The sequence below is a fragment of the Numenius arquata genome, chromosome 15 (genome assembly GCF_964106895.1).
Source record: "Numenius arquata chromosome 15, bNumArq3.hap1.1, whole genome shotgun sequence".
NCBI lineage: Eukaryota > Metazoa > Chordata > Aves > Charadriiformes > Scolopacidae > Numenius > Numenius arquata.
In genome coordinates, this window is record NC_133590.1 from 9,266,859 (window position 1) to 9,283,274 (window position 16,416).

The 16,416-nt window shown below is 35.6% G+C and overlaps 1 protein-coding gene across 1 annotated transcript in view; it reads left to right on the plus strand.

Annotated features, from left to right (window-relative positions):
• Positions 1-16,416, plus strand: part of ATRNL1 (attractin like 1) — a 509,295-nt gene that overhangs the window by 256,177 nt on the left and 236,702 nt on the right. Inside the window, exon 25 of the mRNA XM_074158859.1 lies at positions 5,894-5,955. Coding sequence (XP_074014960.1) covers positions 5,894-5,955 — 62 coding nt within the window. The remainder of the gene's footprint in view (positions 1-5,893; positions 5,956-16,416) is intronic.

The window sequence follows — 16,416 nt, forward strand, 5'->3', positions numbered from 1 at the left end:
AGTACACAGAATCAACACAGTCCAGGCAGTTTGGTTTATGTCTGACCTTCTTCTATTATGTTTCCAGGTCTAATAATTAGACTATCTACCAAAGTTTTACCACATATTTATTTTAATTTCTCCTATTTGTTCATTCTTAATTTACTAACAGTGGAAGATGAAAAAATTGTATTAACAGCAGTATTCGTTCACTGTCTGAGAACTAGAGCAGATATTATATTAATGGATAATGTAATGAAATGGATGATAGATTAAATTTGCTTTTGGGGTACGTTATTTGAATATGTAAACCATTTCATGGATTACGTTCATGTTTACTGCAAATGTGGAATTTTGATTTAGTGCACTCCTGTTGTGCCTGATTTTCCCTTTCTTTTTCCTTTTGCTAGATTGGTTTTGTTAGAATTGCAGAGACAGCTTCTCGACACCTATATTTTTCAAACTAAAACACAAAATTCCGAGGCCAGACTTACTATTTCCATATGAAAGCTGTCCCTAAGCTAGACTTTCAAGATTGTCCCATTTTTGTGGTGGAATAGATCTTGACCTATTGTTCTGTAGGACTGTATTATTGCTCCATGTGGTAGTCAAGGTGAACATGAAATGAAGTATCTAGAGCAGTGGAAAAAAAATAAATCTGTTCCTGCAGACATTAAATTTTGAAGGCTGGAGAAATTCCTGTGTTCAAAAGTTGTTCCTATTTCAACAGACCTATTTCATCCATCATTATTCATTGTAAAGTGTACTTCCTACATCATGCATGAAACCAGAACATCAAAACTTAATAAATACCATACATGCAGTGCTGCCTGGCATATTCTGCTGCATATTTGACTTTTGAATCCTCAATTGCTATAAAGGATTTTTCAGAAGTCACAATGCCTTGTCTTCCAATTAGGTCATGTGATGTAAAGTTCTTCAGTGCTTTCTTAGGGTTTTCTGTGTTTTGATTTTTTTTGTTTTTTGATTTTTAAGAAAAACACATATATTTTTCAAAAGCCTGAACATGGTAGATAAAAATGATAGACACGTCGGTAATTCTTGTTGGAACAATCATAGAATCCTCAAATCATTTTGGTTAGAAGAAACCTTTAAGATCATCAAGTCCGACTGTTAACCTAGCACTGCCAAGTCTACCACTAAACTATGTCCCTCAGCACTACATCTTCATGTCTTTTAAATACCTCCAGGGATGGTGACTCAACCACTCCCAAAGACAGCCTGTTCCAATGCTTGACAACCCCTTCAGTGAAGAAATTTTTCCTAATATCCAATCCAAACCTCTACTGGTGAAACTTGAGGCCATTTCCTCTTGTCCTATTGTTTGTTACTTGGGAGAAAAGACTGACGTGCACCTTGCTACAACCTTCTTTCAGGTAGTTGTAGAGAGCGATAAGATCTCCCGTAAGCCCCCTCTTCTCCAAGATAAACAACCCCAGTTCCCTCAGCCGCTCCTCATAAGGCTTGTGCTCTGGACCCTTCACCAGCTTTGTTGCCCTTTGGACATACTGCAGCACCTCAATGTCTTTCATGTAGGCCCAAAACTGAAGACCCTATTTGAGGTGTGGCCTCACCAGTGCCAAGTACAGGGGGACGACCACTTCCCTAGTCCTGCTGGCCACGCTATTCCTGTTATGGATCAGGATGCTATTGCATCAGCTCACAAATTGCCACAGCTGAGTTGTCACCCACCAGCCTGTTCTTCATGTACCTTTATATCTTTTAAGACTGTGAGCTGGAACATATATTGAGCATATTTTTCTTTGGAATCTTTCCGTTCTCTCTTTGAGTTTTTATGACCGTGGATTTCAGAATGTATCTATGTTTATTCTGTATATTGGTATTGGTGTTAGTTTGATCTAACAGAGTACAAATGTAGTGCACTATAAGATTGCACATGAAAATTAATTTTTTAATATTTTAGCTCATCCAGATAAAAATCTAGGCAGAAATATTGATAGAAAAAGCACCTCTGATAATACTATTCCTAAATTTAAAATGGCAAGATGAGTTTTGTAGGTAGAAATTTGTATCATTTATTAAAGCAGCTGGATACCTGGAAAAGTTAGACAAACTTCCAGACACACAAATCCTTCTTCATATCTGATCTAAGTTGAAAACAATGGCTCAAAGTTTAATTATAGAGCATTTTTCATAAAACAGTCGCTGCAGTTCTTACCTCTAAGTCCTGATCCTCACAACTCCTCCACAAGATGAACCTTGAGACTAGGATACAAAAAGCTTTGGCTTGAGTAGAAGTATCAACTTTATGGCACGTTATAGTTTCCTTGCACACGCTTCTCTCTTCACGTTTTACAGTTATAAACTATCCATCTCTTTTTTGTTACAACTTGCCTACCTTAACAACTCTTCTTCCTCTCTTACATATCCCCTCTACTCTACACAAGAAAGTTATTACATGATTTAATTTAACTAAATAGAGCATTCTTCCCAAGTTCTGTTTTGGTTTAAAGTCCTCTATTCTGGGCATCAAAATGAGCTTGCATGCTCAAGAACTTGACTTGTTTTTATCTTGTGAAAAAAAATATTGATGCATACAACTCTTTCTTATTATCATAGATCCTCATAGCTGGAATTTCACCACCATTAGAATGTTCCAAAATACCTCACAGAAATTCATCTTGTCCTTACCTACGTATGCACAAGAAGAAAGACGATAACACTCGTATCTAGATGAAAATCCCATGGAAACAAATCTTTTTAATTGTATTATGGTTCTTTCTGTCATTTACTTGCTCCTTCATGATCTACATATAATTAAAATATGTATTCTTTTTGTTACTATTCTGTGTTGAAATTAGCCTAAGATGCATAGTAGTGTTTCTTTAGAAAATGCTGTAGTTCATCTTTTATACATAAACTCTAATATAATCATTAGAAGATAATGTTTGATTAAAATCTGAAATTACTTCTGGGATGGAAATTTATATTTTAATGTGTTTTTACTCTAAAGTACGAGTACTTTCATGAATATAAAGCTTTACAGACCAAAAAGTAAGTTTTTACAGACAGAAGTTCTTCCATAAGTTTGCAAACACGAACTCCAACAAAAGAACATCACAGTTGTCTTAAGCAGATGATTTGATTAATAGAAAGTGGAAAATGTAAAATCAGTACTTTCGTGTCTGCTTTTGCACAAAAGCGATCTATCCCATCTTGAGCTTAGGGATTTGCAAATCATATTTAATCATTAATGGGCATATAAAATCATTAAATTGTTGTAAATCTGCCTGCTTCATATTTGCTGCACGTTGAAAAACAGAAATAAAGGCACTAGGGTTTCTTAGAAAAAATTTGATATAAAACTTTCCAGATGTGATTGTGGTTTTTGATTGCAGGACTTTCCCTTGACTGTCGTTGTTTCTACAGGCGCTGTTAATGAATGCTTACACCTTGAATGAAAATAATTGAAGTAATGCAAAATATAAAAGATCTTTAACAAATACCTTTTTAACAGGTCACAGTAAGGTGAACTCTGTTGAAACTGGCATGTTTTTTTCTCTTTGTGTTAGTTCACCTCCTGAAGTATTGTTCTTGTAAAAAACATTCCAGAAAAGCCAGCAGTTAATTTGAATACTAAATATTATTTGAAGGGAATCCAGTCTGCATTTAAAATTAAGATTGACTGTAGAAAGCTTTTGCTTTTTTTTTTTTTCCATAAAAGGTATTCTTAAACAATTGGTTATGCTTGGGATGCACTTTATATTGGCTAAAGAGATCTTCAGATCTTTTCTCAGATTTTATCTTTTCCACATAAAATAAAGGTTACATTGGCATTAATAGATACTTTGACAATTTTGTCCACTCTGTAATTCCTCTTCAACTTTTTTACTCCCTTATCTCTCTTCATTTTGATACAGTATTCATCATGACAGTACTCTAAGTTAAAGTTTCTGAGAATTTAAAATTTCTGCTTGTATTGGACAAATGTGAAAACAGTTGTAGATTAAACTTTAGTAGTGAGTCAGAGAGATCTTTCTCTCTCCTGCTTCCTTCCCATGTGGTCTTCAGCTTCTTGTCTTTCTACTGGCTCCCAGGCCGGGTTTTACCCTGGTCCAAACACAGCAATCTACTTAAGCTAGGCACATTTAGATTTCCTTTCTAGAGAGGAGAGAGATGATAGTTCTCAAGGAGTTTAGTACACTAAGTTATATTTTGATTCATTTATCAAATATCTTTCCTGATATTTTGGACTGAGAACTTCGAAATATTTCCTGTATCAAATTCCAGAGCTCCTAGAATTGTTTGCATTGCTTGCAGTTGTGCATTATTAGTGAAGAGAAAGCAGAAACTACATCTCCCCGGAGCCGAGAAAGCTCTGGGGAGACCTCATAGCAGCCTCCCAATATCTGAAGGGAGCCTACAGGAGAGCCGGAGAGGGACTCTTCGTCAGGAAGTGTAGTGACAGGACAAGGGGTAATGCTTTTAAATTGGAAGAGGGGAGATTTAGATGAGATATTCGGAGGAAATTCTTTCCTGTGAGGGTGGTGAGGCACTGGAACAGGTTGCCCAGAGAAGCTGTGGATGCCCCATCCCTGGAAGTGTTTAAGGCCAGGCTGGATGGGGCTTTGAGCAACCTGCTCTAGTGGAGGTGTCCCTGCCCAGGGCAGGGGGGTTGGAACTTGATGATTTCTAAGGTCCCTTCCAACTCTAACCATTCTGTGATTCTGTGATTTCAGAGACGTGTTTGCATGCTGGTGCCCCCTATGCTGGTTCCTGAAATGATGTAGTTTACATGCTGTTCCTTCCTTAGACTATAAGTAATCTGACCTATGGTTAGCTGTGTTTAGCTGGCAAAAGGCACACTAAGACCATTATAATACTAAAGTTTACATTATATTTTTTCCCTACAAAAATTAAAAAATAATAATTCTTGAATATCATGAGTTATAATTTCAAAAGTTCACAAATCAACTGTTAAAGGGAATCAGAGTAATTCTGTGTAACTACTAGTCAACATCAGATCTTAAATGCACAAATATCTCTAAAAAACCAATTATTTGAAAAGACTGGGAATATAGTTAGTTAAACACTTTGTGCAATTCAAAGTAGAAGATTCCGCATATCTTAGTTGATAATTACACACTATGAAAAACTGAACAAGACAGAGGCTTAAGGATATTTGTAGATATAACTTAAATATTAAGTACTGCTCTTAACATTAGCAAAAAGTGATTATAATAATAATTATAGGCTCTATTGCATGCAAGTGTGAATGTGCGTCTGTGTGTATATGCTGTCTTAGAGATAATTATTAAATCTTTGTGAAAAATTACAGTAGGAAGTTGAACTAATGCATGTTCTGGTGAGGCTGTAAAAATGTAGCCTAAAAGAATATTTTTTACTTTGTCTTTAAAGTAATTTGCTTTCAGTTTGCTTTATTATGCACCAGATTTATCTTTTTTAAAAAATTAACATATGCATTAATTTTAATATTATGCAATTAAAATATTTTAAATGTATAAATTTTAAGCAAAAGATATTTTTTGTTCTTTCTGAAACCTTATTTCAGCGTTGTTGTTAAAATGGAAAATGGTGATAGTTAAAACAGTTGACTATAAAGAAGACAATTTATATCAATATGATTTCTTAATATTTTGCATGTTGTTTTCATTGTTTGCATCAAGCAAGTTTTACGTGGATATTTCTATTAACTTCACTTCAATAGAAGGACTATATTCCATTGTTTGTATTTTGACACAGGCAAAGACATGGTAGTTAGTTGCTCATCTCACTTTATGGTAAATGCAGGAGTGTGCACACTAGACTGAAATTACACTTGAAACTAATCATCCGTGGAGCCATAAAGCCCTAGCCTAAAAAGAGCTGTTGACTCTGAAAATGTTGTAATTTACTTCTATTTTATTTGCAGATTGCCTTCTCACAGCACAATACTATCATGGATCTAGTGCAGTTCTTTGTCACCTTCTTCAGGTAAATTGCTTTTTCTGTCTTCTTATTGAAATCATGCTGATACTTTTATATAAAACCCGTAGCTTAACCAGCTGCTTAATCTTAAGAAATGACTGCCAGGAAGCCTTTAAACTGTGTTCTCTAATGTACACCAGTGGAGGATCCAGGCCGTTGCCCTGTAACTACAGGCAGCTGCTGGCATCTTCCATATATTTCATATTCAGTGGTACAGTCTTCACACTTACTTCATAAAAGTTGGCTAGATGTGTTCTGTATATTACAGCGATTAAAAGAAAACAGCTGTACCAACTTAAACCAGTAATTTATGTGATTTTTTTGTAAACTCTTTTAAAGTATTATTAAAAATGATGGTTCTGTTCAATAGCTTGTTATTTTCAATAAAGCACCCCAAATCACTACTCATGCTTTCATGTGTTAGAGATTAATTGTGAAAGGCAGTAGGTGATGTGTGAGGTTTGGTTATGGCAACAATGCAGGAGTTGGCTTAAACCGCAAACAGACAACTATTCTAGGATCTGAACTAAACTCCACTGAAAGACTTCTTAAAAGTTCAGCTGTCTGATAAAATGTCACAAACTTTAATATACACAGGTTAGTTATGGTGCTTTGAAATCTTGCTGCGAAGATACTCCCCAATAACCATGAAGTGTAGGCAAAATGTGAACGGTGACAGACAGCGGTGTTCATCAGACTTTCGGTATTTTGAGAACTGCCATGCATTTATTTCACAAGTTCACAGTACAGTTTTTCTGTTTGCTTTAACCACCGTGCTCTGAGGAACTGTATCTGAAGAATCAGACCCCTCAATGCTGCGACCAGACCAACTTCAGTTAATTGCTGTCACCTAAAAGGGGGCAGAAATGAGCAGACTTCTGTACCCAATACATTGGCTAATGGAGAGTGGTTTAGTAGTAGGTGTAAACCATCCCATTTCTCCTCTTTCATCACAAAGCAATAAAATGCTGGTTGCCTAAAGGTCAGTCCAGTAGCGGTTTTGTTTTTTGGTGTTTGGGGTGTTTTTTCTGGGAAGCCATCCAAAAAATGATGATGCTCATGCAAACCTTAAGACGACAAACTCCTATAGAAGTAAGCGCAGTCTGCCTGAATATGATAGAACACAGGGACCCTGTCACAAATTGCAGAGGGAGACTAAAAGCAATTTGTTTCTGCTGTGCCCTAATGCTGGCTTAGAAATGGTGAATTAGAGGCTCTTTGATGGTGAAGCCATCTGTATAGATATAGAGCATTAGCTCTCCTGGTGTGATGGATTATTTGATACGGTTTGTTCTGGGTAAATGCAAACTTACCGTGATCCTGATGAAAGATCCCCCTTAGAGTGAGAAAGGCTGTAGGGTAGCTGGCAGCCATCCTACCACTGCCTTTGAGTTGCCCTGGTCTCATTGTAGAACCCAGGCTTTCAGCTGGCACTCAGATCAAGAGGGGTTTGCAGGTATCTGCAGCGCAACGTTAATAATGAGCCTTAGGAATGTAGGTGCAGGAAAGCATAAAGGAATCAGGAAAGGCTATGAGTAATGCATTGCATTAATCCAAGCAATGTACAAAAATTAATGACAAGGCATCCTCCAAAGGCATGTACAATTCAAGCTGAGGTTGATGGTTATGATAAGAAACAGAATGTTTATAAAAATATATTTTCAAAACTTGATGTAAGATTGTATGGTACTCTTCTACAACTGAATATTGGTATTAAGGTGCCTGTAGACATAGGTGGAATGTCTACGAGTTGCAGCTCTCATATTGTGTTTATAAGAGAAAAATAGAAACGGAAAGAATAGCACACAGTAGATTCACACTTTGCAAGGCAGAACCTGAGGGGAAAAGGGAAGGGAAAGGAGGGGAGAAGCTTGAGTTGGTTCGCAATGAAATGGCTGAAAAAAGTTACTTAGTTGCATTGTGTTCCCAGTTGATTAGCACAGGCCTATTGCTTATCTGATTGGCTCTTTCCAAAACACGAACCAGTACCTTCTCTTGTTTTTTTCTTTCCAGTGTTATGGCCAGAGGCGTGGGGTTTTCATAGGTGTTAGAAGTCCATTTATTTTCACATCGCAGAACCAAACCAATTGTGCATAGTATCACAGCAACATTCCCTACTCCTAACTGCTACGAGCATAGTAGCATCCTCCCTGACATCAGAGCATTCCATGTAAATGATCCAAAGAAAAAGCCATCAGCTTATTTGCCACTGTACTAGCAGTTGCAATGTGTTGTAAATAAATGTAGGAAAAATACTCAGTGTGTGCTTTAAAGAAAACCAGACTGAGAAAATGAAAAGTTTCCAGTCTAGACACTGTGAAAACTTTCAGCAATTATGAAACTGAATGTTGTTTCTACAGGATCACTAGCCTAAACAAGCTGCAGAAGAAGTAGCCATACCCAAAACCAGCATCAGTACGTCCTCACCAAAGTGGTTGATAGTCTTCAAGCCTTTATCTGAAAAAATAGTTTCAGCAGTTTGTAGCCTAACAAAGGATTTGTTTGGTTGGTTGGTTGGTTGGTTTGGTTTGTGGTGCTTGTTTATTTTTTACTGGATGAGAATGTGGTATACTAAAACAGTGGCAAATTATGTCGGTAACAGTAGTAACCCAGGTTATATTTGCTAGGTTTATTGACAGAGAAAATAATTGTGTTTGAAGAAAATTTGAATGTGCTTGATAACAAAACATTTCAACCCACTTTGATAAACATGCATTTGCATTTCTCCCATCTAGCGTTACATGTTTTGTATTTCTGAGAACGTGGCATAACCCTGTTCACACTGGCTGCCTAACCCAACCAGCAAATAGCTTTATTTGACAATAACAGGTTTTTTAACAACCATTCCAAAGTATAGTTTAAAACTGTTCCTTTATAGGGTGAGTGTTCCAGAGTAAAAGATGAAATGCAGTTTACGGCTTGAATCAGAAACATCAAACAAGCACCTTTAGAATTTTCCTGATGTATCAACTTAGTTTAAAAATATTATTCTGTAAGGAATTTATTTAAAACTATACGCAGTAAAGTGCAAAAGCTATGGTTAGATCTGCAATTAATGGTTGATCTACCAAGACACTGTTATTGAATGTTCTAGAACAGAAGAGTTGCAGAAATAAAAGTTGTTTTGAAAAAACAAGCAGAATATTACAGAAACTGTAGTGCTCCAGACCATGATATACATAGTGGAAAAAAAAACTGTTTAATTTCATTCTTTTCAGAATGGAAGGTTTCACTGTATTTACTGGTTCAGTGACCTTTTCTTTAAGAGTAGAAATGCAATCATATATGTAAAAGTAGTAATAGATTCCTAACAGTCTTATAGAAACTGTGGCACCTGTGCTGCTTTAGTCAATGCCTTGAAGATTTTTAGCCATCACACAAAATGAGAAGTGTGTGACTCTTTTTTTGCACCTGCTTTGAAGCAGTACAGATCTCATTAGAAAATTTCACAGGCAGCAAATGTGAATGATCTTTCTTCTTATACTGGAGAAATACAGTTCCCACAGTTAAAGGAAGACTATTCCTGTATTACCCTCACCAGTAAAACACTGAATAAGCTAAAGCCTGGCTTTTTTTTCTAAACTGTAAGTGATAAAGAAGTTTTCAGTGTTTTAAAGTCTTACATGAATATATTGTTTTGGCTGAGTAGGTGGCCAGGACATTTTAGGCATTTCATAATGGTCCATGAAGTATCTTTGGTTTCTGAAAACATTATTTACTTTTTCTTTAGATCATATTTTACCATGCATAAAAATTGACAATGTTCAATATTTGTTACTTTCATTGCGTATGATTTGAGTAAACCCAGAATTGAGAGCCAAGATTGCTAAACTTGTTTTTAAATAAAATTGTAGTTAAGAATTTATAACAGTGCTCATGCATTTCTCGGAAAATTATTTGTTTCAGGAATCTGAAGCAGGAATTCTGGTAAGAAACATGGTATTGTCTCATAATCAAAAACCAGGCAAACATGAAATTGGTCCCCGTGACAAAGGTTAGCTATTAGTATTTTTGTGATAGGTAATGTTAGGCAACTGCCGCTGTCATAACTATTTTTTAAAGCCTGTTTCAAATATATTATACCACTCACTAACGAATCAGGCACTTTCTCTGAGCATACATCTTCTATATGCTCTCAGAACAATTCCCTCCATTTTCTCTGGTTCTTGGGGTGTAGCTGCCAACGGGGGACTTTATAACATTTTATAACATCTCCTTACTATTATGAATTACAGAATTTCCAATTTGTACTAAGCAGAGCAATATTGAGTAATATGGATACTTTGAAAGCTGGAAAATAATTTTTTTTCTGTATGCTTTAAGAACGTCTATTAAAAATTTGTGGTCATTTAGGATCAGGGGTACATTCATTCTGACAAATCTTTCTGTGAGCATTACAAGTGAGAGAAAACAATATTCAAAATATACCCAATGTTTATTGCAGGAGAAAGGGATGGGCATTGTGTTAGGATGAGGACTAGTGGCATGAGCTACAATAGGAAATGCAGCAGTTACTGAAGAACCAGATTTATCACCCCCACATATATGACTGTGTGCCAAAATGTCTGAAGAATCACTTCAGTTGGGTTTCACAGGTTGTATCAGAGCTCCCGAGAGCTTCAGGACCCGCATCTGCCATTCTGGGTGTAAATTTGCAATGGGTGAATTCCTTTTCTTTACTGGCATCCTTTGGTGTGTCCGCCTGGTTTCATGTTTTGTTTTTGTTAAAATTAAGGATGATAAATTAGTAATAGATTTTGCCATGCTTAGCTTTATGAGATCAACTATTGATCTCTGTAAGACAGACAAAATGCAGTGTGTCAGGATCAGATTGCATCCACCATGGCTGGGATCTCAGAAAACACAGAAGTCTTATAAATCTAAATTAGAATATTTTCTGGTAACATGAAAATCAAGTTATCTTAGCAAAATGGATTTTACATTTGGGGCTAGAATAAAATTGATTTTTACTTAGTGATGCATTAAACGGTTTTCACCTCACTTCGAAGCAAATAGTTGTCCGACTTCCACTGGGACAATCATGTCTATACTGCAGTGGACAATCTGAGTTGGGTGGTTTGTTTTTTTGTTTAAAATGTTTGTTTTAAATTGTGGAATGTAGTTTTGTGTCTTCCACTCATGAATCACCCAGAAACTTTGTCGTCACTGTAGAGTTATTTGACACATTCATATTTCCTGAGAAGGCAGCCACTTGTTATTGGCCTGCAGGCAAAGGAGGTTCCCTGGTACCACTGGATCAGTTGCTCTTCAAAACAACAGATGAATCATTTAATCCCTTGGTGAACATAACTGTTTTCCATTATTTTGTTCTTGTTTTTCTTCTTTCTGTGTTCATCCTTTGAGTCATTTGGAAGTGCATGTGAGTGCACTAGTGCTTGCTGTATTTTGATTTCAAAATACGCTGTCCCTCAAAGTACAAAAGAGTTGCTCAGCTTGATATCTGAAGGTGGCCTATGTACTTGTTGGATATACAGCAGACATGGGCTTTTCCTTCCTTCACGTAGGTGCGTTTAAAATTTTGAACTTCTCGCTTCCTGTGTGTATTAGTGAGAGCTGTTCCTTGTGTCTGGTGAAGTGTTAATCCCAATTTCTGCTCAGTTCATAAGAACTAGAAATAAGTTCTGGAGTTCCTTAGGTGCAGAGGGGAGTTGTAGGGTGAAGGTTGGGGTAACAGTAAAGGGATTTGAAAGACTTATTTTCTTTTTTTTCCTAGTCTTTTTTAGAGGGGGAAAATAAAAAGAAATTCTTAAATTGCACTCTTCATTTTGTATGGTGCTATAGCCTAGCACTCCAAAAAACATTTTGTCACTACTTCTGCTTTTATAAAATCTTGTTGGAATCAAAGCTGCCATTTATACAGTAGTGTTCACCGTAGAGGTCTCAGAAGGTGGCACCTGAAATAAACTTCCCAAGACTCCTGATGAAAGCATGCCTTTTTTTGAAGACTCAGTACTTTGCAGGCTCCCTTACTCTGAGACAGTTCTGTAATGCTTGCCTTTTGGTGATGCATCTTTCTACAGCTGCATTGTATTTTGTTTCCTAAGAGGCATCATAGATAATTCGTATTGTGTTTGTGTTTTGATTCCCTACATTTTATATTGTATTTTCTTAAATCCGATTAGTCAATTGTTTTCTTAGACTAAAACAATGCTGGCGCTCACAGCTATTTGTCTTCTAGAGTGCTTAATCCTGGTCACTTTTTTATGAAACTGCAGTCCACCGTACTGTAAACAAAAGAACCAGAACAGGTTTTCATCTGTGATAAATGGACTCGAAATTTTGCTTTTGTCATTTTAATTCAAAAGAGAAGCAATTCTGTCTTCTTGTGACAAGGTATATCTGCCAGTTGCAAAGTTAACTTCAGAAGTTCGTTTCCAGATGTAAGAATATAGTGAAGTGGGGCGAAAGCTGATGAAGAAAAATAATAATAATAAAAAAGAAATAAAAAAATATTAGGGTTTTCCTTTAGGCAATGATGTCGTTGTCCATTATAGCAAGTGACAAGCAGCTTTCTCAAGCGCTCTGCCAGTCTGTCTCTGCAGATGCAGTCAGTATGGCACGCTGTGAAGTGAGTGACATTGAAGAAATGAGCAATCTGTTTACAGCAGTAGAGAAATATTCAGGCTCCTTGTGTTCAGTTGCAATAAATCACAGAGAGAAAAGAGAGTGCTAGACTGTGTGTTATGCTGCGCATTTCATAGATACTAAAATATTTAATCTAATTATTACTTTTGAGAAGAGACAACTGAATTCAAAGGAATTCACCTAATGAGCTTTTAAGTGGAGTATTAATAAAAATATTCCAGTAAAATTTTCTGGTACCAAATGAAGCATTTTATGTGGAAGTTTTTTGTTTTTTAAATTTATTTATTGGGGTTTAATGGGGGGAGGAGGCTATGTTTTGTCAAAAAGAAGATAATTATGGAAACTGCTGTAGACTCCAAAAGCCACACTAAAAATTACACATTAAAAAGCAATTATGTTATCTATTTGTCTCTTTAAATCTAAATTTAATCTACATATGTGGCCCAATTATGTTCTGGTTGTTTTTCTATGTTTTCAATAATTTTTGTTATATTTTAGGAAAACACTCTACAGTTTCAAAATTGCATTTCTACCTTACATGTCTTTTAGTCGCAATTCTGAATATGAGGTTGTGAGATATCAGGGGTTTTGTATTCCTTATACAGTAAAATTATAGAACATTAATAATGTTTCTTTGGCCTGGAAATCTGAAAATCCTCGCTCTGTCTTCAGGTAAAATTCATATTAATAGAGCTTTTAATAAGGAGAGTTGTGACTTTTTTACACCTACCAGTTCAAATACATTCACCTCTTTGGAAAAGGTATTGGAAATGTTATATAATTAAGGGAAAAGTTACTTAGCAAGCTATTAAATTTCTTGATTATTTGCCTCTAATACGCTAAACAGTGCTGACATGGCTTGGTGACTCTCTAAATGTTTTTTATATTTCTGTGATTTATTATAAAAGGATAACACCTGCGCTAGCAAAACAATGCTGTGAAAGAAAAGAATGAGGGGAAAACATAAAAAAAAAAAAGAAGAAATAATATGAGTCTTTTGGTTTTGAAGGCTGCTGAAATGTGGCATTGGTTGGCAGACCTTCTTCCCCAAATTTACTAACTGACTATGATTAGAATGAATGAGTCTTTTTTTCCCCACCCTTAATTTTAAATCTTAAATTAGCATAAATCAGCATAATCATTGCAAGAAAAGGTGAATTGAAAACACAGCTATTTTGAAATAGAACCAATATATTCAATTTCTAATTCCTCTTGAAAGTTGCTGCAATAAATATTAAATTCTGTATTTCATAATTTTTATGCAAATTTAAATGACAGATTTTTTTTTTCCTTTTAAAATCCAGGGTGTTTATATACAACATCACTTGTTTAGAGAAATATAGAGTATTTCACCCATGAAGGGCAAAACCGTAAAATTATATGAAATATGAAAGTCTTTTCCATGAGTAAAAGAAACATAATCACACTTTATGGGTGTGATGTTCTATTTATTCTATGGAGATTAATTTCAGTTTATGTTAGATTAAGTCCCTTTGATTGTAAATCTTCTTTATTTGCTGCTTGAAAGAGGTGAAAGGAAGAACTGCCGAGAGTTAAAGTTCACATCTAGAGCTTTATTGTGTAATATATTTCAGAGTCCTTTTAAATGGTTCATTTTTGTTTGATAATGTATTGGGAGAATGAAATGTGAATGTTGGTCTTCTGGATGGCATCCTGATGTATGCTATATCCATTTTCCCTTTTTAGTTGTGTATAAAGACTCTTCACATAATCGATCATTCATTCATACATTACTATGGTAGCTTCTGGTATGGCTTGTGGTGTATTTAATACGAAAAGACAGCTTTATGTATATATACATGAATTATGTATGTAGGAAAATACAAATATAAAATATGTGTGTGTTGAATTATACATTATGTAGTTACTTTTTAGTAATTATTTTATTGAACAAAGTTATTTTAAAAACTCCTACATTCTCTATAACATTTTGGCACATGTACATAATAAAAAAAAGTAGGACCCTTTTTTCATAATCATTTTCCTGCAAATAACAAGTTCCCTGCTCAAACACATTTCATTCTTCTTTACCATCAAGAAGTGTTTTGATGTTTCCTTGCACAGCAAAGACCAATAAACCCAGGCTTTGTAGAGGCAGTTGTCAGAGATGATTTGAAACTATTATAGGAGTCAGAGTTTATGCCTCAGGAGATGAAGGATTAAGTTAGTTTTCTACATTCAATATATATTAATAAACGATTTTACACAGATGTGGTAGATGTTCTTATTAATAAACTAATATGTTTTATATTGATATTTCATTGATGCTGCTTACTTTAAAATATAATTTATATGAAATGCAGCTGATGTCATTGATACACCAGTGTCCCTGTTTTCAGTTATGCATTCACAACTTAAATCGCAAAGCTTTATTAATAGCATTATTGAAGCTTTGGTTCCTTATTTTTCTTAATTTTGCTCTGCTTCCTCAACAAAATTATTTTGGTTACATTTCTAGTACTAATTTTAAATGTGTCCCTGGAGACTTACAGCATACTTTTGGCAGTATAGTGTTTTTTTAAGGCTCATTTATCTTTCAAGTATTTCTCTTACCTTCTATAGAGCAGTCCAAATGTTCTGTGCCACAGCAGCATCCAGTGGTCCTGTGGAAACCAGTGAGAAAGCTCCATGGCACAGGGGTTCTACTTTAATTTGCACATGACCTTTATTTTGGCTCCTCTGCAAAGCTCCAGATCTCCAGTGCCAAAACCAGTCTCTAAACAGAAAGCCTGTTACTGTCAAAAACATTTACCATGGCCAATGGGCCACTTAAACGCAACAAACATCTTGTACCACAATAAATCTTCATTACTTCCAAAATAAGTTACACTCTACATGCAAAAGAGCTGGAGCACCTCAGCCTGGGCATCTAATCCTTTGTTTATAATTTGTTGTATACACAGACGTGCTTTGTGCTACTAAGCATCAGTGTTTGGGTGAATCAGTCCATGGATACCTATTCTCTGCTGCCCCACTCAATGTAGGTGTTCTGGGTAGAGGTACTTGAGTACAGGCAGCTCATGGAATTTTCCTTGATTTTTTTTTTTGTTATTTATATTGCTATTTATCTAAGCAGTAAAACAATCACATTCTGTAACTCCATTGTTCTCCCATAATACATATGTATTTTTATTTTAATTTTATGCAAATTACATATATATAATATATATTCACATATATTTCACACAGGTATCTATTTTTTTTTGAGTGGAGTCACAGTGTAGATACAGAAGTGGTCCAGGTGGCTGTGGTACAAAGCTCTTGGATATTTTTGAAAATAGTGTCATTGGGATAATACAGACTCACTTTATGGAAGTAATAGTGAGCTTGGATCACACCTGTCCTTACTTACTTTTTGGTTGTTGTTTGGCTGGGCAGCTAGAGATGGCCTGAAGGTTAGTTAATGAGAACTCAAAAAAAAGGGTGCACACTGTGCTACATAATCTGGCTGTAGCAGATGGACGGTATCATCTCATGATCACAGGTTAGACTTGTTCAGGAAGCACCTAAAAGCTAGTGCTACCTTTGTGGAGTTGGAATAAATTGTTTGATATGGGATTTCAGAAGACTGAGCATATAGCTGTAGAGGAGGTGATTTCTTAAAGGGGCTTTGCTTTGAATACTTAGATGTATCATTCTGTAACACAGGCCATATGCTATAAGAAATGATGCTTGGATCAGATACTGCTGAGAATTCCACGCCCACCTGAGTAGTATCAATTCAAAAATGTTATGAGATTTAATAAGTTCTGAGATTTAAGCACTGTCTGCCAATTATAAAAAAGACAATTGCCTAAGAATTCTTGCCCATGTCTAAGTGTGCCTCCTGCAGGGTCCAGT